At 45.5% G+C, this 24,581-nt stretch overlaps 1 protein-coding gene across 1 annotated transcript in view; it reads left to right on the forward strand.

The window, feature by feature from the left end:
- OTOF (otoferlin) overlaps nucleotides 1-24,581 on the forward strand; it is a 132,585-nt gene that overhangs the window by 71,489 nt on the left and 36,515 nt on the right. The window contains exons 27-30 of the mRNA XM_078767717.1: nucleotides 6,888-6,942; nucleotides 18,698-18,822; nucleotides 18,982-19,113; nucleotides 23,824-23,961. Coding sequence (XP_078623843.1) covers nucleotides 6,888-6,942; nucleotides 18,698-18,822; nucleotides 18,982-19,113; nucleotides 23,824-23,961 — 450 coding nt within the window. The remainder of the gene's footprint in view (nucleotides 1-6,887; nucleotides 6,943-18,697; nucleotides 18,823-18,981; nucleotides 19,114-23,823; nucleotides 23,962-24,581) is intronic.

The following is a 24,581-nucleotide window of genomic DNA, read 5'->3' on the forward strand; positions in this document are numbered from 1 at the left end:
TTAACGGGGCGGGTGGGATTTTTTGATTCGGCTTTCCCACCAGCTGACAAGAATGGCAGGACTTGCAGAACTCCGCCACATCCCGTCGCAATCCCGGCCAGAAAAAATGTACCAATATCCTGTCACAGGTCTTGTTCACTCCCAGGTGCCCGGCCCAAGGGGTCTCATGTGCCAAACTCAATATCTCCTTCCGGTACAGCGGTGGCACCACAATCTGATAGTGAACTTTCCACTCATCGTCTGCGGGCACCTCCGGTGGCCTCCATTTCCTCATTAGGGTTTCCCCCTTCATGAAATACCCCACAGGTATCTTCGTAGCCTCTTCTTCCGTAACGGCTTTCTCAATTAACCTCTGGATCTCCGAGTCTTCGTGTTGCTCTTCCACTAGTCTCCTTCGGACCAGCGCGGTTTGCTCCACTTCGTTCCCCGCGGTCTCCGACGGACACTCCACGTCCCCTTTCGTTCCAGACGCTACCATTTCTCGAAATTCCTGGGAATCCCTCCCCTGGTTATTTCCCTTTTCCGAGTTGTCTTCCCGTACCTCTAAGGGTTCCAACTCCCCCTCTCTTTCTTCCTCCTTCTCTTCCGCGTGCTTTCTACCCATAGCCCGAGTCACTGCACAGGATGGAAAGATACCCGGAATCTCCATCTCTAACCGAGTGGTGTTATTTTTCTTACTGGGCTTGTCCACCATTATTGGATTACCCAAAACTCGCCCCCCGGCCAAATCATTCCCGATAATAAAAGAGATTCCCTCCACAGGAAGGGTGGCTTGTAAGCCTACGGTGACCGGCCCTGATACCAACTCAGAACTCAACTGGATGACATGAAGCGGAGCTTTAACATAGCCCCCGACCCCCTGTAAAAGCACACTAACCCCAGTTGCCGTCTTCTCCGACAATGGCAAAATGCCCTCCAGCATCAACGATTGGTGGGCTCCTGTGTCCCTCAATACCCTAACTGGCTTCTGGTTACTCGGGTCGCCATCCAGCGACACGAACCCCTCTGAAATGAAATGTTTGTAGCCCTCCTGAACAAGGTTCTCCCGGGACGCCGTACCTTTGACAGGGGAATCTTCCCCCAGCTCTGCTCTCCAAGAATGATTTCTCACACTTGCCAGTGCATTCGGAGTCGCACTAGACTGATTCCGTTCCGGGTTCTCCCTTTTCCGGAGGTAACATTGGGACATCAAGTGTCCAGTTTTATGGCAAAAAGCACAAGTAGGCCCGGGGGAGAACCTCGGGGTCGGCCTTGAGCCCCCCGAAAAATAAGTTTGTCTTGGGCCCGTAGCCCTCTGATTTCTAACAGTTGGGGTATCATAGTTGTCCCCATAATCATCTCGAGGCCGCCGCCATGTAAGGTCGTTCTCCGCACCGGGTGTTCCATAACTCCCCTGCTGAAGTCTAGGCGAGGAGTTAGGTTTGTGGACCCCTATTCGGTGGGTTAAGGCATACTCATCTGCCATGGTGGCTGCGTCCCACAACTTTGGTACTTTCTTTTCCTGCAGGTACACTTTGATGTCCTCGTGGACACACTGCTGAAATTCCTCCACCAGGATCAAGTCACGCAATGTTTCGAAGTCTTTCCCGACTCCTTTTGACTCACACCACCGATCAAACATGTTTTCTTTCACTCTGGCAAACTCCACATGGGTCTCACTCTCCCTCTTCCTGGCATTCCTGAATTTTTGCCTGTAAGCTTCCGGAACCAACTCATAGGCTTTGAGGATGTGCTTCTTCAGTACCTCATAATCTGCACATTGGTCCATTGGTAGCGCCGAATAAATCTCTTGAGCTTTTCCCACCAGCACACTTTGCACTAGTATGGTCCAGGCCTCCTCCGGCCAGTTTAATTGTCGAGCCACTTTCTCAAAGTGTGGAAAAAATTTCGCGACTTCCTTTTCACTGAACGGTGGAACCAGCCTCGCATGTCTGCCCACATCCCAGGTTTTCTGGTTAGGTGTCGACCCCGTCAGCAAGGGTGGTACCTCTCCCCGTTCTCTCATTAACTCCAGCTCCTTGAATTTAATTTCTTGCTGAAGCGCCATGTCACGTTCCTTCAATTCCCTTTCCGCTTTTCTCTCCTCTGCTTCGAGTTCCCTTGCAGCTCTCCTCTCCTCTGCTTCTGCTTTCCTTTCCTCTGTTTTCATCCTTTCTAACCTTTCCTGGAGTTCTCGTTCCACTCTCCTTTCTTCTTCTGCTCTTTCCTTTTCTGCTTTCCTTTCTTCTTCTGCTAACCTTTCCTGGAGTTCTCGTTCCACTCTCCTTTCCTCTGCTTGTTTCTCTTCTCTCCTCTCTTCTGCTTTCCTTTCTTCTTCTTTTAACCTTTCCTGGAGTTCTCATTCCACTCTCCTTTCCTCTGCTTGTTTCTCTTCTCTCCTCTCTTCTGCTTTCCTTTCTTCTTCTTTGATCCGTTCCTGGCTCCGTAATTGCAACTCCAGTTTCCGGAGCTGAACGTCTTCTGGTTCTTCGGGTAGCCACTCCCAGGCTAACTCGTCCCATGTTCCTAATCCCACCATAGATTGTATCACCGTGGCCTGCAACTCTGCCTTCCTCAAATTAGTTCGGACCTCCAAGTTAAAATGTTTGGCCAATTTCAAGAGGTCCGACTTTAGTAACGCTCGGAACTGTGCCTCACTCGGTGTTACCGCAAAGTTCTGTGCCACAAACGCCATGGTGACTATCGTTAACACCTGTTAACCTTCACCCAAGACTTTACCCCAATTTCCCCAAAAATTTACCAATTAATAAATTTTAATTAATAAAAATATTATTTTATTATTTTATACAATTTTAGATCCCGGACGTAGACCCAATTGCGAATCCGCAAATCGTAATTTGGACGAGCCCCCAATTCTGTTACGTGGTCCCCTCGGTGACTACCTGGTCTCGGTGACCCCCGGACCGTGAGAGGAACTTCGCCAGAAAGTGGTATTATATATGCGCTTTCGCAACGCAATCCCTATGAATTCCACCCAAGAGAAAACTGATTTTCAATGATATATTTCAATGGTAATGATACCATACAATTTCAATGATACAATCAAGGATATATTCCCTGAGCAATCCACCATCCACAACTCACACTCAACAATCAATCCCCTAGATGATTAAGATGGCCATCTTACATACGTGTGTCCCCTTTTGTACTCACGACCCCCTTTGGTCTCTGTCCCTCACAATGTCTCTGGGCCCCTCCTGACCAAGATGATGGTCGGCTTCGCCGCACTCGGGCGGTTGAACGAACCCCGGGTGGACGTTTTTCCACCGGGCATGTATCGTACCGGGAACCCCGGCTGCAGCCCCCTCCTGGCCACGCGAAGCGGGTACTGTAAAGCAGGCAAAAGCCACACGCCGCTTGCAACGCGTGTTAGGCCCCAACGTGCGACCCGTACGCGTCTTTGTAGACGGTGCCGCGAACGGTGCCAGACGCTGGGTCGGTGCACGGCCCCACGGCAGCTTGACGTGTCCACCGGGTAGGTACCCGTCCCGGTAACTCCTCTCGCCAGACGGGCTTGGGAACGCCGCTTTTCCACACGGCTCAATATCGATCCCACCTCTCGTCGGAGCGGGGCGAGGAAGAAGAATCCTCGTCGCTTCTCTCGACCTCATGTCTTTCTTCTTCCGTTTCCGGTCTCTTTTTCCAGAAGGGCTCCTGACCCTCCAACCACAACAACCCTTAATCGACTACACATTGATAAGCAAAGACCTGAATAGTAATTCACATACATTCCCATAAATATGTAACACTATCATAAACAGATAATTGTGTTTAAACTGGCACATTTCACAGCTAATTACATACATGCATACATACATACACTCAGTGCCTTCAATAAGTATTCAACCCCTCTGCTACGGCATTCCAAATTGAGCTCAGGTGCATCCAATTTCCTGTGATCATCCTTGAGATGTCTGCACAACCTCATTGGAGTCAACTTGTGGCTAATTCAATTGATTGGAAATTATTTAGAAAAAAACACACCTTTCGATGTAAGGCACCACAGTTGACGGTGCATGTCAGAGCAGAAATTCTTCCATAAAGTCCAAGGAACTGTCCGTAGAACTCCGAGATAGAATTGTGAGGAGGCATAGATCTGGGGATGCATGTTATCCATCAAGCATGTTGTGGGCCCAGTCGGTACCTGCATCAATTTCTTCAAGCTTTAGGCCTTGAATCATCGCCAGTTCCAAGATTTCCTTGATGGCATGGATTTGATTGAGGAAGATCTCGTCTATCATTCTGGTGTATGCTGGCTCAGTAAGTGGAAAATGTTGAAGCAATTATTTGATCACAGGGGCGAGGTTTCAACCTTCATGGATAGGAAAGGGAAGCCAATGGTGGAATTACAAGATGAAGAGTGGCTGGCTGATTTGGCCTTCCTTGTCGACATTACGACACATCGCAATGACTTGAGCATCCCAGGTTGCTGTTTTGGATGCTTGGCCTGACTCAGGAGTTCCATTCCCATTTTGCTACGAGTGGAACTTGATCTGAAGTTGAAGTTTCAAGATGTTCAAATTCAGGACTTTATAGCAAATACTTCCCAAGAAACAAATGTCCAAGCCGAATGACATTTGCACTGAAGAATATTTCACTGTTCCGCAGCACTTATGCATGCGAGCTGTTATTCTCACAAATGAAGTTCATAAGTCCAGCCACAGATACAAGCTCATCGACAACCATCTGGAGATTTGCCTGAAAATCGCAACTACAGACATGTCTCGAATCTTGAACTCCCTGTAAAAGGCATCCAATAAAGGTAACTCTCCAAACTCAATTAGAGATGGACTTCATGAACTTGGAAGTCTCTGATTGAGCTCGCATAGTCTGTCTCATGTAAGTCAATATTCCTGACAATAACAGTCTCAATTTTCCATCTGCTTCCTGAAGCACTGTGAGTTCAGGTTTGCACTTTTGGTTGCAATTGGTCGAATTTTTTTCAGGTTTCCTCCTTAAAGTATTTGCCGGTTTGCTTGAAGTCACAGAACTTCTCGTATTGAAAGTGTCCATTTTGTCGTGTCGACCCTGTAATGAAGACCTTAGGGTGACGGATGGCCAAAACGAGATTAACTCCGAGGCGTACACCCAACTTGGCGGTATTATATTTTCGCGCGAGTGGGAGGGCTGGAGGCTTTATCTGATCGGACTCACACGCAGGGGTTATCCGATCCCCACAGACACAGAAATGAATATACAGGCACGACAAAGAAATGCAATAAATAATGGGTTTAATGAAGATAAATGCAAGAGTAATAAAAACAAAATAAATGGTGAGGTGAAACTAAATTCTAACTGAGGATTAATAATTAATAATATTGATTAATATTAATAATATTAATAATATTTAATAATAATATTAATAAATAATAATTAATAATTAATAAATTAATAATTAATAATTAATAATAATGAGAAATTAATAATTCTAACTGAGGACTGAAACTGAGTGAAACTGAGTGAAATGAGTGTAACTAAATTCTTGACGCCCAATGACGAAGCTCGGGGCGTGGCCTGTCAATTCCGGTCTTTCAAGGCGGAGCCTAACGGTCCTTCAGGAATGTTCGGCTGGGCGGGGTTCCTTTGCCGATAGGCAAATGTTCGGGTCTGCAAGCCCTGCCGGTGTTGTGGGTGAATGGATCCATTTACAGTGCGATTGTTGTAGTTATTGTGGCGGCCCTTTGTGATGCAATAACAACAAAGGGAAAAATCACGGCAATTGCACAATGGGGTTTATCCTTAAGCCCTACCTAATTAGCAGAGCTCCACCCCTCGTATGGAGACACATATACGATCTTACCCGGACAGTCGGCCTAACTTAATTTACATTGTGGTGGGTTCTTCTTCTTCGCGACACTGAGCATTCTAAACCTCCGCGGTTCTATTTCGACTGAGGTATTTCATCCCTAACCCAAAAACATAACAATATCTTCCATCAAACTACACTCAACATTCACAGCACAACTGTGAATGGCACCAAAGACCCCGCACTCACAGTTACTGCGGTGATTGAACTTTGTATGTTTACGACTTTTATCGCAAATACCTCAAATATCTGGAACAACCTCTCCATCCATGTGCGTGATGCCCCATGATTGGCCACATTTAAAACTAGACTTTAAACATTTTTTTAATTGTGCTTAATTATTTCATTTTCACATTTTTGCATGTACCGCAGACTCAGTGGCGTAATGGTTAGAGAGTCTGCCCTTAATCTGGTGGTTTGAACCCTGGCTGGGTCATACCAAAGACTTAAAATGGTATTTGCTGCTCCTTACTTGAGACTCAGCATTTAATAAGTATAGAGCATGCACAAACACCACAGGTTGGCAACCAATACACATGCTTGATGGGCACAATGCCCTCCTCCTCCGTAGTTTAAGTTATTTGTAAGGGGGATCATATTTATTTTTATTGTATATTGATAGTAATATGTACTTGTTTATTTATAGTGTATATGCAATTCGTATACATTTATTGTTTATTAAATGAGAAATAGTTATGTACAATGTCATGTGATTTTAAGTAGTAGCAATTTTAGTGGTGTAATGGTTACTGTTTAATGGATTTTCATTAATGCTGTGTTATTGTACAATTATAATTAATTTTAACATGTAAAGCGCTTGGAAACTATTGCATTAAGTGCTTCATAAATGTAATTTGAACTTGTATCTTTTTGATTTTTACCCCCAATCTTTCTTATGCTTTGCTCTTAAGCAAAACTGATAACGAAAGTTAACATCTACTGCATTTCTCCACGACACCACTGCTCAATGCAGGTTAACAGTGATAATGTTACAATCTTAAAACCAGCTTAAGTAATCAGGAAGTTACAGCACAGAATGTTTTACAATGAGATTATTATACATCTCAACGCTATTTTGCAGCATCAGAAGCTGGTGGAGGAGACAGAGGAAGAGAGAGATTTTGAAGGCATAGAAGGTGAAAATAACTTTGTGTGTGCGTGCGTGCGTGCGTGCATGTGTGTGTGTGTGTGCATGCGCGCGCCATTGGTTATCTCCATTTGTGGGTTTCAGGAGGTGGAACAGAATCACCAGAAACCAAAGTATCCACCTCCTCTTCGGTATGGGATCACGATGGTTTTTTTATTTATTTATGGTTTTTTAAATATCAGTGAGGTACTTCTTCATCATTCCTGTTGCTTCAATTAATCACTGGTACAATTTTGATGCTCTTCAGCTTCCAAGATTTCTTGCCCTCATTTTTGAGGTCCTGGTATTTGGTCAGTTTCTTGATTTCTGCCTTGTTTTGGCCAAAATCGCTGGATACTGATAGCTCAATCATCAATGCTGTCTTTTCTTTCTTGTTCCCGAGTACAATGTCCGGACGCAACACTTTGTTTTCTATATTCACGCTCGATGGATTCATCAGGTCGTACGTGAGCATGGCATCCTCATTTTCAATGATTGCCCTTGGTTCGTGTTTCCCTGAGTTTTCTGGTACTTGGGTGTATAATTTTTTGTTGATATGCCACTTTACATAGTTTGTTGTGTTGTTGTGTGTAAGGTTGTTCTGATAGATTTTATTCCTCCGCCGACGAAGTCGCCAGAGGCATGTTTTCAGGTTGTCCGTCCATCCGGCTGTCCGTCCGTCCGTCCGTGATAGGTTTTCATTACCACCATAACTTGAGAATGGCTAAAGGGATCTTAGTCAAACTTGGCACAGGTATGTATAATGAGGAAAAGATTAACTGATTACATCTTGGGGTCACGAGGTCAAAGAGCAACGGTCATAGGTCATGTTAGGTAAAAAATACTGTTACTGCGATAACTCCATATCCGCTTGTAAATATTCCCCTATTTTCTCCAATACTCCCCAACTTTCCCCAGTCCCCCATTCCCTAGTCCCATTGCATGTAAATAACAATCAGTAGAGCCGACCTTCCCCTTATTCCCCCATTAAATGTCGTGCCCAGGTCCACCGCACCACACGTAGACAACTTTCGGACATCTTCCTAGTTATTCTTAATCTATGTCAGTTAAGGCCTCGTTTCCATTAATTATGACTCTTCGTTGCACCAGAATGTGATTATATGGCACCAGTAGTGAGTTTAGGACCTTCCCATACCTCCTCCCATCTTCTTCCCCAAACAACAACAACAACAACAACTACAGCTACAACAACAACAACAACAACTACAGCTACAACAACAACAACAACAACTACAGCAACAACAACAACAACTACAACAACGGCGCGCGCGGGGAGTGTGCGTCCTCCCTCCGGCTCGGTTAGCCGCCATTATCCATGCGCCCCACGGGGTTACCACGAAGGGGCTGGCTGTCAGCTCCTCGTCAAGGGCGGAGCCTGGTAAACCCCCCCCGCACCCAATAAGAAGGGCGGACCGATTCCATCTGGGCGGAGCTAACGAGCCGAGGGCGTGTCACTCCCCGCCGGATATACGCAGCCGCTTGCCGGACGTGACGTGAGATGCGCCCCCAGCTTGAGACGACAAGACGCCACCTCGAGCGCTGAGAGACCTCCTGCATCTTTTGGGCCGCGCCATCCTGTCCCTGAGCACAAGGTGCACCTTGTGCTGGCCATCGAATACCCGCTTTCCTTGCCATCAATCCCCGTGTGAGTCAGTTTTTGTCCTGTTTCTCTGTGGTCTGTCGGGAATAATATAAGGTTGTGTCTAAGTGCCTGTCTTCCTATGATGTACCTCTTGTAGTTGTAATCTAACCTTCCGCCTTAATATAACCTCCTCCGGAGGTCTTGAGAACTGAACCCCTGGTGTCGTATTGTGTCATTATAACCCAGCCGGGTGTCTTCTCTTTCCTATTGAGCCAGCGTAGCGCGGCTTCGTCGACGTTCGAGTACAATCGGGTAATTTGTGCGGACACGACGGCCATTCCGCTCGGCCCACCTTAACATCAAAGTCGTGTCTGTAACAATTGGTGTCGGGAGTGAGATTCGAGGCCCGACCAAATTTTGAAAAAAAAAAAAAAAACGAATAGAGGAAAAAAAAAAAAATTTGGTCAAAATTTGGAGCGGCCGAAATTTGTTTTGTTTTACGAAACTCGAATTTTGCAAGTCGCGCTATGGCGGATCAAGACGGCTGGGGTCCGGTAGGGGAGAGTGAAGCAGGGTCGGTCCAGGACCAAATTGAGGGACATGAGGAGAGCGAAACAGCGGGGGTAGCAGACGCGCAAAATAGCGCCGTCACGCACGAAGAAGCGGGCGCGCAAAATGGCGCCTCGCTGATCACCGCGCCAGCGACCGTGGCAGCGCCCCCGGTGGATTGGAATTTGTTTTTTATGCAAATGAAGGCCCTTATGGACAAGAATAATGAAGAAATGGAAAGCAGAATAATGATGGGAATGAGGGCTGATAGGGAACAAATGGGGAACCGGATGGATGCTCAGAGTGAGCAATTGGGGGTAATGGGGAACCAAATGGGGGTAATGGGGAACCAAATGGGGGTAATGAGGGACGAAGCGAGGGGTACCGGTGAGAAGTTAGACAATAATTTTGAGGGGTTAGACAATGGGATAAAAGAGGTGAGAAATGGGTTAATGGGGGTAGAAAACAGAATGGCCGCTCAAGAGAATCAAATGGAAGGGATGCAAAAGGGGTTAGAGGGGGTAGAAAATAGAATGGCTGCCCAGGAGAATCAGATAGAGGGAGTGAAAAATGGGTTAGAGGGGTTAGAAAACAGTATGGAAGGCAAATTGAGGGACATGAGGGACCAAGCGGAAAGGGAAGTTAAACAAATGGAGCAGCAGATAGAGGGGGTCAGAATGGGGGTAGAAACCAAACTGGATGCTCACAGGGAGGAAATGGAGCAGATGAGGGTGGCATCTGGGCAGGAGATGCAAGTGATGGGAGAGGTGATCAGAAGAGGAGTGAGTGAGGAGGTCGGAGGAGTGCGCGAGGAGGTGAGGCACTGTAAGGAGCGCATGGAGAAGGAGGTGAGAAAGGGGACTGTAAAGTTACAAGGGGGCATAGAGGACCTGACGCAGGAGGTGGAGCAGCTGACGGTGGGACAGACGGAGTTAGTGGAGCAGGTTCAAAGGAACACTGCGGTATTAGGAGGTTTAAAGGCGACACAAAAAGAAATTAAAAACGACTTGATAGCGACAAAGAGGGAATGTCAGATGGTACGTGAGGGACTGACAACGAGGTTGGACGAGGTGATAGAGGTAATGGAGACGAAGGACCGGCAGGTGAGGACGCACCTGGAAACGGTCAAGGTAGCCTTGGAGGACGAGCTTGAGGAGACGTACCGGGGAATAAAAGAGGTGAAGCACAAATTAGAAGAAGTGGAAGAAGGGATGAGCGAAATTAAGAAGCGACGGAGAGGGGATAAGAAAGAAATAAAAGAGGAGATAAAAGAATTGGTCCAAAGTCTGTGTTTGGATCGTGATGATGTGCTCATTAACCGGATGAGGGATTCGCAGGTGATGGAGGAGAAGCGAAGAGGAAGAGGACCCGGTGTAAGTGGTGACCAATATGGTCGTGCGTATGATGCGCCAGGGGATTTAATAGGCTTGGGGGTCGAGATAGACCCGGGTGTTCGTGAGAGGCCGTTGGTGAAGTGTGCGACAGGTCTGGTGTGCGAAAGAGGAGGTGTGCGAGAAAGTCCGACTCTGGGGTGTGTGAGGAAAAAGTGCGTGCCAAGGAGTGAGGGTGCTGGCGAGAGTGAGTCGGTCGTAGCGCGTGTGCGAGGGGGCACATGGAAGCGCGGTGTGGTGAGTGTTACAGAGGATGTGACGGGAGAGTGTGCGCGAGGAAGGTGTGTGACGGACAGGTGCATGGGGAAAGAGTGCGCTGTCAAAGGCAAGGAAGAATGCACACCTGTGGTGAGTGTTACAGAGGGTGTGACGGGAGAGTGTGCGCGAGGAAGGTGTGTGACGGACAGGTGCATGGGGAAAGAGTGCGCTGTCAAAGGCAAGGAAGAATGCACAGCTGTGGTGAGTGTTACAGAGGGTGTAACGGGAGAGTGTGCGCGAGAAAGGTGTGTGACGGACAGGTGCATGAGGAAAGAGTGTGCTGTCAAGAGTAAGGGTGAGTGCGCTGTCAGGAATGGAGGTGAAAGTAGTGAGAGTGACATGGAGCGTGAGTTAGTTGTGACAGGTGAGCGAGGATGTACACCTGGGATGGAAGGATGCACACCTGGAATGGTAGAGCGTGAGTGGGAATGCACGCTGGAGTTGGTGGTGAGGCACGTGGTTGGGTGTGCGAATGAGAGCACACCTGTGATTGTCACAGAGGAGGTGACCGAGGAGGGGGCGCGAAGAGGTGTATTGGTGAGGTGTGCGAGCGACGAATGTGTGCCAAAGTGTTCGGTGGTCAGGTGTGTGACCAAGGCTGTGAGTGGAATGAGTGTACCTGGGTGTGTAAGGAAAGGTACGAGGAGCATGGGCACAGCTGGATGTGTGAGCAAGGAACGGGCTGCGGGGTGTAAGCGTCCAGGTGAAGCATCGACGTTACACGGGTTAGAGGTTAGAGCGACTTTTAGCCGAATCGGGCCCTCGGTGCGTGCCGGTCCTCGCTTTGAACGGCCGCGTCCGTGCTCCACTAGGCGGAGCGGGCGGCTGGATAGGAAGGGTCGTCATGGCGACCACGTTTTGTTGAGACGTGCCGGCAGGTCGAGATCGGGACATTGGATGGCTCCACGCCGAGGTGATGCGTGGGATCTCGGCCCGGGTAAGCCCCCGTCCCTGCACCGAGTGCCGGACGCATCCAGCCGCTGGCACAAAACAACCAGCATCCATTGCTTGGCTTTACGAAGCCGGGCTTTGGACAGGGATTGGCGCACCGAGAGGTATTAGTGAGTCGACTGGGTGATGAGGTTAGTGTTTTGGACCCAAAATTAGAGAAAAACAAAATTTGATGATTGGCAAGGGATTGGCAGTAGTGATTGGCAGATGATGGGTAGTGATTGGCAAATTTTTGATTTGTTGAAATTTGACGTGCAAAATTGATAGTGAGAGACCCCCGATGTGGTGGGATGGCAAATCCACCATCCTTCCCATGTGGGGGCAAAGGAGCAATAGCTTATGGGGTGTATGGCAGTGAAAACTAGCCCGGGTGGGTTAGGATATGGTGTGTAGGGATCTAGCGAAGATTGACATTAGGTAACGTTAAGATTAGTTAGTGACTGATACCTGTAGTGGGGACGCAGGTAGATTAGTGTGGATTATAATGACGAGGGAGCGCAATAGTTAAAGGGACGACTGGGAAGCGCAAGTTTCAGAAGGGAGTAGTTAGCTGAGATGATGCCGTGTGTGTGAGAATTGAACAGGTGTGATTGCACAGGTGTGCAACTGGACAGGTGTGTGGAGCCGTGTATGAGTAGTGAGTGTGTGGATCAGCGCGAATGCGCTTGGGGAGAGAAGGGTGCAGGTGGCACCAGGTGTGAGAGCACAGGGTGCAAGTACAGGTGTGTGGAGAGAGTTGGAGTAAGTGGTATGGAGTGGTGTGCGTGGTGCGAAGGTGTGGATGGGGGAAGAGTGGACCCCTTTCACGAGTACCCGGGGCGGGTAGTGTAAGTGTTAGGTAGAGGGTACAGGTAAATTGTGGTTGGATATTGGCATTTGTGGTGCGGTTGCAGAATGGTGTTGTGGATGGGTGCATTAGTGTTGTGGAAATGGCTGGGCGTGTAGCCTGTTAGTGTGTGTAGTTGGTTGGGCACTCCACCACTGTGAGGATGTCGGCCAGGTGAGGCCGCAGGTGGGCTCTGGGAGCCGGTAGAGTTGTGGATGGGGCCCGAGGATCCGGAGGATGGACCCGGGTAGCCCAGTGCCAGAGAGGGCACCGAGTGGGGAGAGTGCCAGAGGGCCTTCCCCAGGTAGTTAGGTTAGGGCAAGGAGCAGGTAAGCTCGGAGGCAACTGCAGTGGTGGAGGTGTGCAGGTGGGTAGACCCACTGGGAGAGGTACACGCCGCAGCCCAGAAATTGTGCGAGGGCACCGGGAGATGAATCGGGGGAGTGAGACCCCAAATTGAAGAGCACCACAGTTTGGCCAATGGGAATTGGTTTTTAGAACCCATAGTGTAAGAGGGCCAATGGTTTGGCCGGAGAGAGACCCCGGGTAGTGTAAAGTTGTTAAAGTCATTTAGGAGATAGTTAGGATTGATGAACCTGTCGCACCATACGCAGCCACTTACCTGTGGTGATGATGATGACTCCACACCTGTGTTTTCTTTGTTTTGTTGCAGGAGATGAATCGCTGTGTGGATTTGTGAGACGCATCACGACGTGGATGAGACATTGGGGTGATTCCATCTCTCCCTCCCTAGGAGGGACTGATGATGAATTGGTAATGGCAAATTATGATGTTGAGTTGGAGATGGCAAATTTTGATGAGAGTTGAAAATGGCAAATTTGATTGGTTAGGAGGGAGAGAAGACGAATTTGGTTTATGGGAGGAACGGGGAAGACAGTAGGGATGTTTGTTGATTTGTAAAGTAGATGTTTATGGGTAGTGTTGTGTTTTGTGGATACAGTAAGGGGTAAGGGAGGGGCCATGTAGGTTACCTGGTGGGGGGGGGGGGCGTACGATAGGAACGTACCTGTCTCACCTGGTTCCCATGTGCCCCCAGTGTGCATTACCTTATATTGCGTGCACTTTTGCGCCCTTACCACCTTACTCACTTGTTTCTTCTTTTGTCTCCCACCTCCGAGGATCTGGCTTTGGGGTAGAGAGAGAGGAGAGAGAGGTGCTGGCTACGCAGTTGTGGGCCTGCACTTTCGCTGTTGGCTGCCTGGATCGATACACCATATGGACCGCAATGTTTGTGGCCACCCACAATGGACCGCAGCTCTTTTGCGGCCAAGCACCACCCGTGGAAGGACCTATGGGTCAACGTGGCACCTATGCCATAAAGGTGAACCACTGTTAATTAACACCAAGTGCACCACAAGAAGAGCAAGAGACACCTGCAGGGTTAGGGGTTGTCGAATTTATTTTTATTCCAATGAACAATGGTGACTGCACCGATTGGTGGTGGGGTGGTGCTTTTGATGCTCGGGAAGGGTGCTCTGCACGTTATTAAAGGCCGTCGGCCACAGAGCACTCGTGGGTTGGTGTATCGATGCTGGCAAGCGCGCTCTCTCTATGCATAACATCTGCATGTGTTCCTCCAAAAACAGGTCCTGGATCGTAGTGTAAATAGCAGCATAGTCTTGTAAATAATGCTCCCTACCGGCTGTATGTTTAGTTTGAGAATTCTTTCCGGATTCGGTTATCCTGTGGGTGTGTTTCTGTGAGGAGAAGGGTGCAACGTCGCAGGGGGACATATTTACTCATTTGTGAATATCTGTAAAACTGTCGCACTCAGGGTAGAGTTAATAGTAGAGGGAACTACATTGCGTGCCACACTAAAGTAGGTAAAAATTTATCGGGTCGGGACGCCCCGAGGGTAGAGAAGGGTGCAATGTTGCGAATATGGAATTTGGCCTCCATATCCGCTTGTAAATATTCCCCTATTTTCTCCAATACTCCCCAACTTTCCCCAGTCCCCCATTCCCTAGTCCCATTGCATGTAAATAACAATCAGTAGAGCCGACCTTCCCCTTATTCCCCCATTAAATGTCGTGCCCAGGTCCACCGCACCACACGTAGACAACTTTCGGACATCTTCCTAGTTATTCTTAATCTATGTCAGTTAAGGCCTCGTTTCCATTAATTATGACTCTTCGTTGCACCAGAATGTGATTATATGGCACCAGTAGTGAGTTTAGGACCTTCCCATACCTCCTCCCATCTTCTTCCCCAAACAACAACAACAACAACAACTACAGCTACAACAACAACAACAACAACTACAGCTACAACAACAACAACAACAACTACAGCAACAACAACAACAACTACAACAACGGCGCGCGCGGGGAGTGTGCGTCCTCCCTCCGGCTCGGTTAGCCGCCATTATCCATGCGCCCCACGGGGTTACCACGAAGGGGCTGGCTGTCAGCTCCTCGTCAAGGGCGGAGCCTGGTAAACCCCCCCCGCACCCAATAAGAAGGGCGGACCGATTCCATCTGGGCGGAGCTAACGAGCCGAGGGCGTGTCACTCCCCGCCGGATATACGCAGCCGCTTGCCGGACGTGACGTGAGATGCGCCCCCAGCTTGAGACGACAAGACGCCACCTCGAGCGCTGAGAGACCTCCTGCATCTTTTGGGCCGCGCCATCCTGTCCCTGAGCACAAGGTGCACCTTGTGCTGGCCATCGAATACCCGCTTTCCTTGCCATCAATCCCCGTGTGAGTCAGTTTTTGTCCTGTTTCTCTGTGGTCTGTCGGGAATAATATAAGGTTGTGTCTAAGTGCCTGTCTTCCTATGATGTACCTCTTGTAGTTGTAATCTAACCTTCCGCCTTAATATAACCTCCTCCGGAGGTCTTGAGAACTGAACCCCTGGTGTCGTATTGTGTCATTATAACCCAGCCGGGTGTCTTCTCTTTCCTATTGAGCCAGCGTAGCGCGGCTTCGTCGACGTTCGAGTACAATCGGGTAATTTGTGCGGACACGACGGCCATTCCGCTCGGCCCACCTTAACATCAAAGTCGTGTCTGTAACAGTATCCACCTCCTCTTCGGTATGGGATCACGATGGTTTTTTTATTTATTTATGGTTTTTTAAATATCAGTGAGGTACTTCTTCATCATTCCTGTTGCTTCAATTAATCACTGGTACAATTTTGATGCTCTTCAGCTTCCAAGATTTCTTGCCCTCATTTTTGAGGTCCTGGTATTTGGTCAGTTTCTTGATTTCTGCCTTGTTTTGGCCAAAATCGCTGGATACTGATAGCTCAATCATCAATGCTGTCTTTTCTTTCTTGTTCCCGAGTACAATGTCCGGACGCAACACTTTGTTTTCTATATTCACGCTCGATGGATTCATCAGGTCGTACGTGAGCATGGCATCCTCATTTTCAATGATTGCCCTTGGTTCGTGTTTCCCTGAGTTTTCTGGTACTTGGGTGTATAATTTTTTGTTGATATGCCACTTTACATAGTTTGTTGTGTTGTTGTGTGTAAGGTTGTTCTGATAGATTTTATTCCTCCGCCGACGAAGTCGCCAGAGGCATGTTTTCAGGTTGTCCGTCCATCCGGCTGTCCGTCCGTCCGTCCGTGATAGGTTTTCATTACCACCATAACTTGAGAATGGCTAAAGGGATCTTAGTCAAACTTGGCACAGGTATGTATAATGAGGAAAAGATTAACTGATTACATCTTGGGGTCACGAGGTCAAAGAGCAACGGTCATAGGTCATGTTAGGTAAAAAATACTGTTACTGCGATAACTTGTGAACCAGTGATGGGATTCTGACCAAATTTGGTAGACTTATGTAGAATGATGGAAAGATGAACTGGTTCGATTTTGGGGACAAGATGTCAAAGGTCAAAGTATGTAATATGTCTATAACTTGAGAACGGCTGAAGTGATCTAATTCAAACTTGGTGCAGGTAGGTATAATATTGTAAAGATTAAGTGATTATATTTTGGGGTCAAAGATCAAAGTCTGTAATAGGTCTATAACTTGAGAATGGCTGAAGTGATCCAATTCAAATTTGGTACAATTTGGGGTCAATAGGTCAAAGTCTGTAATAGGTCTATAACTCGAATGGCTGAAGTGATCTAATTCAAACTTGGTACAGGTACCGTATGTATAATGATGTAAAGATTAACTGATTCGTTTTTGGGTTCAAGAAGTCAAAGGTTAAAGGTCAAAGTCTGTAATAGGTCTATAACTTGAGAATGGCTAAAGGGATCTAATTCAAACTTGGTACCTATATGTATAATGATGTAAAGATTAATCGTTTAGATTTTGGGGGTCCTGAGGTCAACGGCCAAAGGTCAGAGGTCATGTCAGGTAAAATTGTTAGAACTTGTGAACAGCTGAAGGGATTTAAATTAAAACTTCGTACAGGTATGTATATTTTCCATCCTGAAAATAGGTGGCTAGTACTTTTAAAATCCATTTGTGTAATGTCCTTGATCTTGGGCATTTATTATGATTTGTTCTCCGTCCCAGTTGAGCTGACTTCTTCTTTGCCATTCAAATGAGCCTTCTTTGTCTATCCCCACTCTGTCCAATTGTTTTTTGTATTTTTCTGCTCTTTTTTCATTCTCCCAGTTGTTGGTGTATATTTCTTGATATTTATTTTATTTATTTTGCCTTTTTTTTTGCTCTTGTTGGGGCTGTATTTGTTGCTGTTTTATTTGCCTGTGCGGCATCTTCTATTTGCACCAATTTTGGAAATTATTTACAAGGTGAGTTAGGGATACTTTTTCAGGTTTGTTGTGTTAATGTTTGTTTACAAATTCTATCCTATAGTCTGTTGAGCATTTCACATACTCAGCTAGTCCTACACTTGTTGCTCTGTGCACCTGGTGAGTTCCCTCCCTCTCGTCTCGGCAGGTACATTCTTGGGATGCACTGGTTTTTGTAAAACATTTTGTGGATGTTAAGGAGTTTTGTTGTTTTGATGTCTAACTTGTTGATTTCTGATTGGCGGCAGTTTATTATTCTGCAGCTATATTGGAACACTGATACTGCGAGCGGCTTTATGGCTTTGATTTTGTTTCTTGGGGAGAGGTATGTTTTCAGGATCAGCTTCGTTCGTACGTTGGTATACTTTGGCGATTGTTTTGCACATTTGTTTGTGACATATTTGGTGGCTCTCTTCTACTCTGAGGTTTTTCTATGATGCTTCATTTTCTAACTGCTGTATTGTTGTTTCAAGGTCAATTTTTGTGTTGGCTGTTTTTGTTGGTTTACCTTGTACAAATGTGCACTTGGCGCACTTGTCTACTCCAAATTCCATTTGAATGTCCTCGGAAAACTGTTTTACTAGTTTTAGTCGTTACGTCAATTTTTTGTCATTTGGCGAGAAGAGCTTTATATCATCCATGTATAGTAGATGTGTGTTGCAAATTTGGAAGACAAATGATGAATTTCGAAAGATGATGGGAATAGAGCCTGTGATTGATGCTGTGAAGAGGAACAGGTTGAGATGGTTTGGTCATGTGTTGAGGAAGGATGAAAGTGACTGGTTGAGAAGAGTGATGGAAATGAATGTAGAAGGAAGTAGAGGACCGGGAAGACCAAGAAATACTTGGCTAAAGATGGTGGAAGAAGAAATGCGGGCAAGGGGTTAACAAGGAGATATGCAGAAAATAGGGCAAAATGGAGAAGATTGTCATGGGGACCGCAAGGCTAACCCCCACTCTAGCAGGGAAAATGGCCTTAAAATGCATGTTGTTGTTGTTGTTGTTGTATAGTAGATGTGTCACCTTTCCTATTTCTTTGGATGTTTGTCTATTGGTTGTTCGAGTGTATCCGTGTCCTTGTTCATTGATGAGGTCACTTAATGGGTCCAGAGCCAGACAAAACAAAATGGTGGAAAGACTATCTCCTTGAAAGATCCCACACCATATCTTCACATCTGGTATTTGGCGCACTTGTCCTACCCCACCCCCTCACCCCCAACCTCCACCTACTACCCCAGCCCCCTCACCCCCCGATATTTCCTTCTGAGTGCTGTGATATAAATGTGGTATTCCAGAGCTCCATTGCTTTCTCAATCAGTTTTATTATTTGGTGTGTGTGTGTGTGTGTGTGTGTGTGTGTGTGTGTGTGTGTGTGTGTGTGTGTGTGTGTGTGTGTGTGTGTGTGTGTGTGTGTGTGTGTTCAAGCTGTTTCCCATTTGGATTTATCTCTGCAGGCTATAAAGACGAAATTGGTCTTTCCTCAGAAGGAAAAGTTGCGAAGACGTTGGGCAAGAACAATCAAAAACAAAAAGGTCCGGAAAAGGAAGTAAAACGCAAGATGAAATTGGAAGAGCTTAAGGTAAATACATTTTGGCCTTTATTTAAGCATCGTCAAATGTCATCAATGTGAAATGTATGACGATGGTGTCAGATAATGATTAGGTTACCATAGCTCGGTTTTGATTATTCTTGAGTCAAGAAGTTTGGGCATTGTTCGGACAAATGGCCTCTCCCACAGGTGTATGACAAAGAGCTGGAAAATGAGTTTGACAACTTCGAGGAGTGGCTTCACACTTTCAGCCTGCTCCGAGGCAAAATTGAGGATGACGACACAAGTCTTGATGAAGATCGCATCGTGGGTCGCTTTAAGGTCAAATTGGAGGACTGTCGAACATACACATCCGAGATTGATCCTAACACTTTCTTCCCCCTCACTAAACTTCTCTTCTGAAGTTTCCTTGCATGCATTTGTAGAACGCTCCTTTGCTATTGTCATCGCCGAGAACCGAAGGGGCCCGGCGATGACGTGCGCTGAAAGGGAGTACTCAGTTTTCACCCAGCTTTCTTTCTTGTTTGTTTGTTTTCTTGTTTGTTTGTTTGTCCGGGCGATATCTCAGCTATCCTTTGAGCTAGGAAGCTGAAATTTTGGCACAATAGTGAGAAAGTGCTTTGGCAAAAAGGTTATATTTTTGTTTTTTGATTAATCAATTAATTGATTAATTCTTATCAATTAATTAAGTACTTATTTATTTCCTTTCTCATCTGGGCAATATCTCAGACACCTTTTGAGCGAGGAAGCTGATATTTCGACACGACAATGTCCAAGTGATTTGGCTGTGAAGGGTATTTTTAATTTATTTATTAATTATTTCATTATTCGATTAATGACTTGATTAATTACTTTTTTTTATAAAGTTATAGATTCGGATGAAACGGTGGTGGTTTAGATATTCTATTTGCCAATTGATTAATTATTTAATTATTTTACGATTATTGTTTATTTATTTTCGTTATTTGTCACCTATTTATTTTCGTTCTCATCTGGTCAATATCTCAGGCACCATTTGAGCTAGGAAGCTGATATTCTGACATGACAGTGACCAAGTGATTTGGATGTAAATGGTATTTTTACTTGCAAAATCGAAGATTTTTCAAGTATATTGGTCGGTTGCGTTTGTGGTTCTGTCTGTCTGTCTGTCTGTCTGTCTGTTTGTTTGTCACCAGCCTACAGGTCACAATTCTAAACCGATCATCATGAAACTTCACAAAGTGCTATAGTTCGTCCCAATTGAGAAGCCTATTGTTTTGGGGATCAAAAGGTCAAAAGTTCAACATAGGCCAAAGGTCACCAACTTTGCCAAATTTTTTTAATCCTCAATTTTCATCCGATTGACTTGAAATTTGAAGAGGACTTGCATATCTGGTCACTGAATTCAACCACCAAGTATATTTGAGGTGAACATAGGCCAAAAGGTCAACATAGGCCAAATTTCTAAAATCCTCAATTTTTATCCGATTGACTTGAAGTTTGAAGAGGACTTGCATATCTGATCACTGAGTTCAACCACCAAGTATATTTGAGGTGAACATAGGCCAAAAGGTCAACATAGGCCAAATTTCTAAAATCCTCAATTTTTATCCGATTGACTTGAAGTTTGAAGAGGACTTGCATATCTGATCACTGAGTTCAACCACCAAGTATATTTGAGGTGAACATAGGCCAAAAGGTCAACATAGGCCAAATTTCTAAAATCCTCTATTTTCATCCGATTGACTTGAAATTTGAAGAGAACTTGCATATCTGGTCACTGAATTCAACCACCAAGTATTTTTGAGGTCAATATAGGCCAAAAGGTCAACATAGGCCAAAAGGTAAACATAGGCCAAATTTCTAAAATCACCAATTTTCATTTGATTGACTTGAAATCCTAAGAGCATTTACATATACGGTCAATAAATTCAACCACCAACTATTTTTGAGGTCAACATAGGCCAAAAGGTCAACATAGGCCAAGTTTTTAAAATCCTCAATTTTCCTCCGATTGACTTGAAAGTTGAACAGCATTTGCACATTGAGTCACGAAATAGGGAAACTAACTATTTTTGAGGTCAAAAGAACAAAGGTCAACTCAAGGTCAACCTTATAAAATCATCATTTTTCATCTGAAAAATCGTCACTTTTCTTCCTGTTGACCCGAGCTTTGATCAAGATTGTCAATTTTAATCTTGATGAAATGGACAATTTGCTGTATCGATGGAATTTTTTTCTTGGGGGTGGGGGGCGGCTTTTGCAAGTATCGTGCTTTGCATGACGTCGTCTTGTTTATTTATTGATTAATCAATTAATTATTTAATAAATCGAATAATCACCCAATTAATTAATTTTCACAAGGTTACAGATTCAGGTGAAACGGTGGTGGTTTAAATATGTTGTTAGCCAATTGATTAATAAATAAATTCTTTTACAATTATTATTTATTTATTTAGCATTTACTTTGAATGTAGCTCTACTTGTTTTATTTTGTTTTGAGTTGTAAATGCAAGAGAAGGGTAGACCCCAAAGTCATTCAGATCAACCTCATGTAACAAAGGAAGTGATCAAGTGTCAATCACAATGAGTGTTCTAGCATAACACGTAGACCGGACCAGGTAGGACAGGTAGATTATCCCCATCCTGTTAATGAACCAGGTTGCATTTTATTGACAGCTCTTTCTTAATCAGTTTGAGTGATAGCTCAGATGAAGCATCAGCCCACGGGTCCTAAAATGTTCTTCCGCTCTTTCACTCCCTCTTTCTGTTCTCTTCACCCTCTCTTTTGCTCAAGGTCATCTGCCATCTGCTTGGAAATCAGCCAACATCACCGCTTTGCACAAAAAAGGTTCAAAAACAGATCCTAGCAACTACAGACCAATCAGCCTTCTCCCAATTATCAGTAAAGTCATGGAATCCATCATTGCTTCAGATATGAAATCTTTCCTCTTCTCCAATGGCTTGATCTCTGATCATCAATTTGGTTTCAGACCTGGTCACTCTACTCTGGACATGCTGCTTCTGCTTTCTCAACAATGGATGGAGGTCCTCAACGCCAAACAGGAAATTAGAGCCGTCTCCCTTGACATTTCACGTGCCTTCGATACGGTCTGGCACCCCGCTCTGCTCACCAAACTCTCCTCCTTTGGTATCCATGGAAATCTCCACGCATGGCTGGCGGACTTCCTCTCTGGTCGTAGTCAACGTGTGGCCCTGAATGGGTTTCTCTCATCTCCTCTTCCTGTTCAGGCTGGAGTTCCCCAAGGTAGTGTTCTGGGCCCTGTGCTTTTTCTGGTCTTCATCAATGATCTCTCTGACTCTCTTGAAAATCCTCTCTATCTCTTTGCTGACGACTCTACTCTCTGTCGCTCCATTCCTCATCCCTCAGATCGGCAGTCTGCAGCCTCCTCACTCTCTGCAGACCTGGACAAAATCACAGACTGGGCAAACAAATGGAACATGTCTTTCAATCCTGATAAATCTCACACTCTTACGATGTCTCTCCGAAAAGACCGACTGGAAAACCCTCCCATCCACTTTCTGAATAATCCTCTCCAAGAAGTTCTGTCACTCAAGCTTTTGGGTCTCACTATTTGCCATGATCTTTCCTGGGAAAACCACATTTCAAATCTGGCCTCCAAAGCCAGTCGCCGACTGGGCATCCTTCGTCGTGCGAAGTCCTTCCTTGGCACACCTGAGCTCCTCACCACATACAAGGCTTTCATCCGCAGCTCTATGGAATACTGCTCTCCCCTCTGGTCTGGTGCTCCTGCCTCACACCTAGCTCGTCTTCACGCTGTTGAAACCAAAGCGATCAGAATCATTGGAATCTCCCGCGATGAAGCTAACTCCAAGGGCCTTTCACTCACTCACCGCAGGCAGGTTGGTGGTCTTTCCGTCTTTTACCGACTCCTCTCTGGCCTTGCCCCCCCAGCTCTCTCTGGGCTCTGTCCCCCAAATATTCCTACAGGTCGCACAAGATCTGCCTGCAACCCTCTTATGGTTAAACTGCCAAAATCAAGACTTTCTGCTCACCTTCACTCCTTCATTCCTCTTTTCTCCCGCCTTTGGAACAAACTCCCTCACTCTCTTCAATCCCACTCCACCCTCCAGTTCTTTAAAACAGCTGTTCACCACCATCTCTTATCCTCCCCCATCCAAAACCTTGATCTTTTCTACCCCCGCTAATTTCTGTCCCCTTGTGTTTTATACCTCTCCCCCCCCCCCCCCCCCCCCTTCCCACGCCTCCTGCCCCCAAGCCCTCTCCCTCCCACACTTCTCCCTGCTCTCAAATGTTGTTGTGTGCTTCCCCTTCTCTCCCCATCTTGTCTTCCGCTCCCTCTTTTTGTATATTTTGTTTGTCTGGTTGATTTGTTTGTGAAATAAATGTTCGCTCTTTCACGAGCCTCGATTCAGTATACAAAAAAAAAAAAAAAAAAACCGACACATGTTCTGCATTTGTAAAGCATTGCATGTGTTTTCCATTTAATGTTTGAATGTTGCTGCTGCCATGTGCAGTGCCGAAAGAAAGTCCACACCCCCTTTAAAAATTTTCACCTTTTGTTGCCTTATAACTTTTCCCACTTTTATTTACACATCGTAACCCACAACTTCCAAGTGAAAAACAAATTCAACAAATTTCAGAAAATTCATTAAAAATACAACGCTAGAATATCTTGGTTGGATAAGTGTAATTTAACACAGGTAGAGGCCAATTAACTTGGTGTGTGATTTTGATGGTGATTAGTTACACCTTAGCTAATTTACAATTGCTATTATAAGGGGGCTGGATGCTTATCCAACCAATATGTTGTAGTTTTGTATTGTTAATTAATTTTCTGAAATTCGTAGAATTTGTTTTTCACTTGGAAGTTGTGGGTTACGATGTGTAAATAAAGGTGGAAAAAGTCTGGTTTAATGCATTTTAATTCCAGGCTATAAAGCAACAAAAGGTGAAAATTTTGAAATGGGGTATATATAGACTTTCAATAGGCACTGCAAATAATAATCGAGGTATTTATTGAAAACATGTACACATGTCCACTGCAGGGATCCCTATGTGTGTACAAGATTCCTCCATATGAAGAAGCCATAAGAGACATGAATTACGATCCACAGGTGGGGATGTTCCAAGCAATACCCAGCAACGACCCGATTGCAGTTCTCGTCAGAGTTTATGTCGTGAGGGTGAGATTTCATCTGCATTTATTTTAATGACCATACATAATCGCATAAATTCAGCTGGCAGGATGGCCGAGAGGTACTCACACCATCAACACATATCATCCAATCAAGATGCAATTGCTTGAGTGCCATGTCGGCATAAACTGGTGGAGAAAAAAAAAAAATGATGACGTCATCGGTCACGTGGTTTGGCCGCCATCTTGGAAAAACGGAAAAACTTTGCACCTCTATATCTCCGAAAGTGCTGAATAGAAAAAATTGAGACCTGGCTCATTGTCAAGTACTCTCCATGGGGAATAAGATATGTTAATGATGATGACATCAGTGCCTTCATTATGATGTCATCATTCGACAAGTACAACGCTTTATCTGATCTGTATGAAAATAAAATTAATAAAATTACTGCAACTGTTAGTCCGATGGACACAGGATTTTGACCATAGGAGCGCCTACTCCTGTAGAATTTTTGTGGTGATAATTATGGCGTCATAGGTCATGTGGTGCAGGAGCCATCTTGGAAAAACCAAAAAACGTTGCACCTCTATATCTCCGAAACCACTCCATGGAAAAAAAAATGAAACGTGGCTCATTGTAAAGAACTCCACATGGGGAATAATTGTTGT

This window comes from Myxine glutinosa, chromosome 13 (assembly GCF_964187855.1).
Source record: "Myxine glutinosa chromosome 13, kmMyxGlut1.1, whole genome shotgun sequence".
Taxonomy (NCBI): Eukaryota; Metazoa; Chordata; class Myxini; order Myxiniformes; family Myxinidae; genus Myxine; species Myxine glutinosa.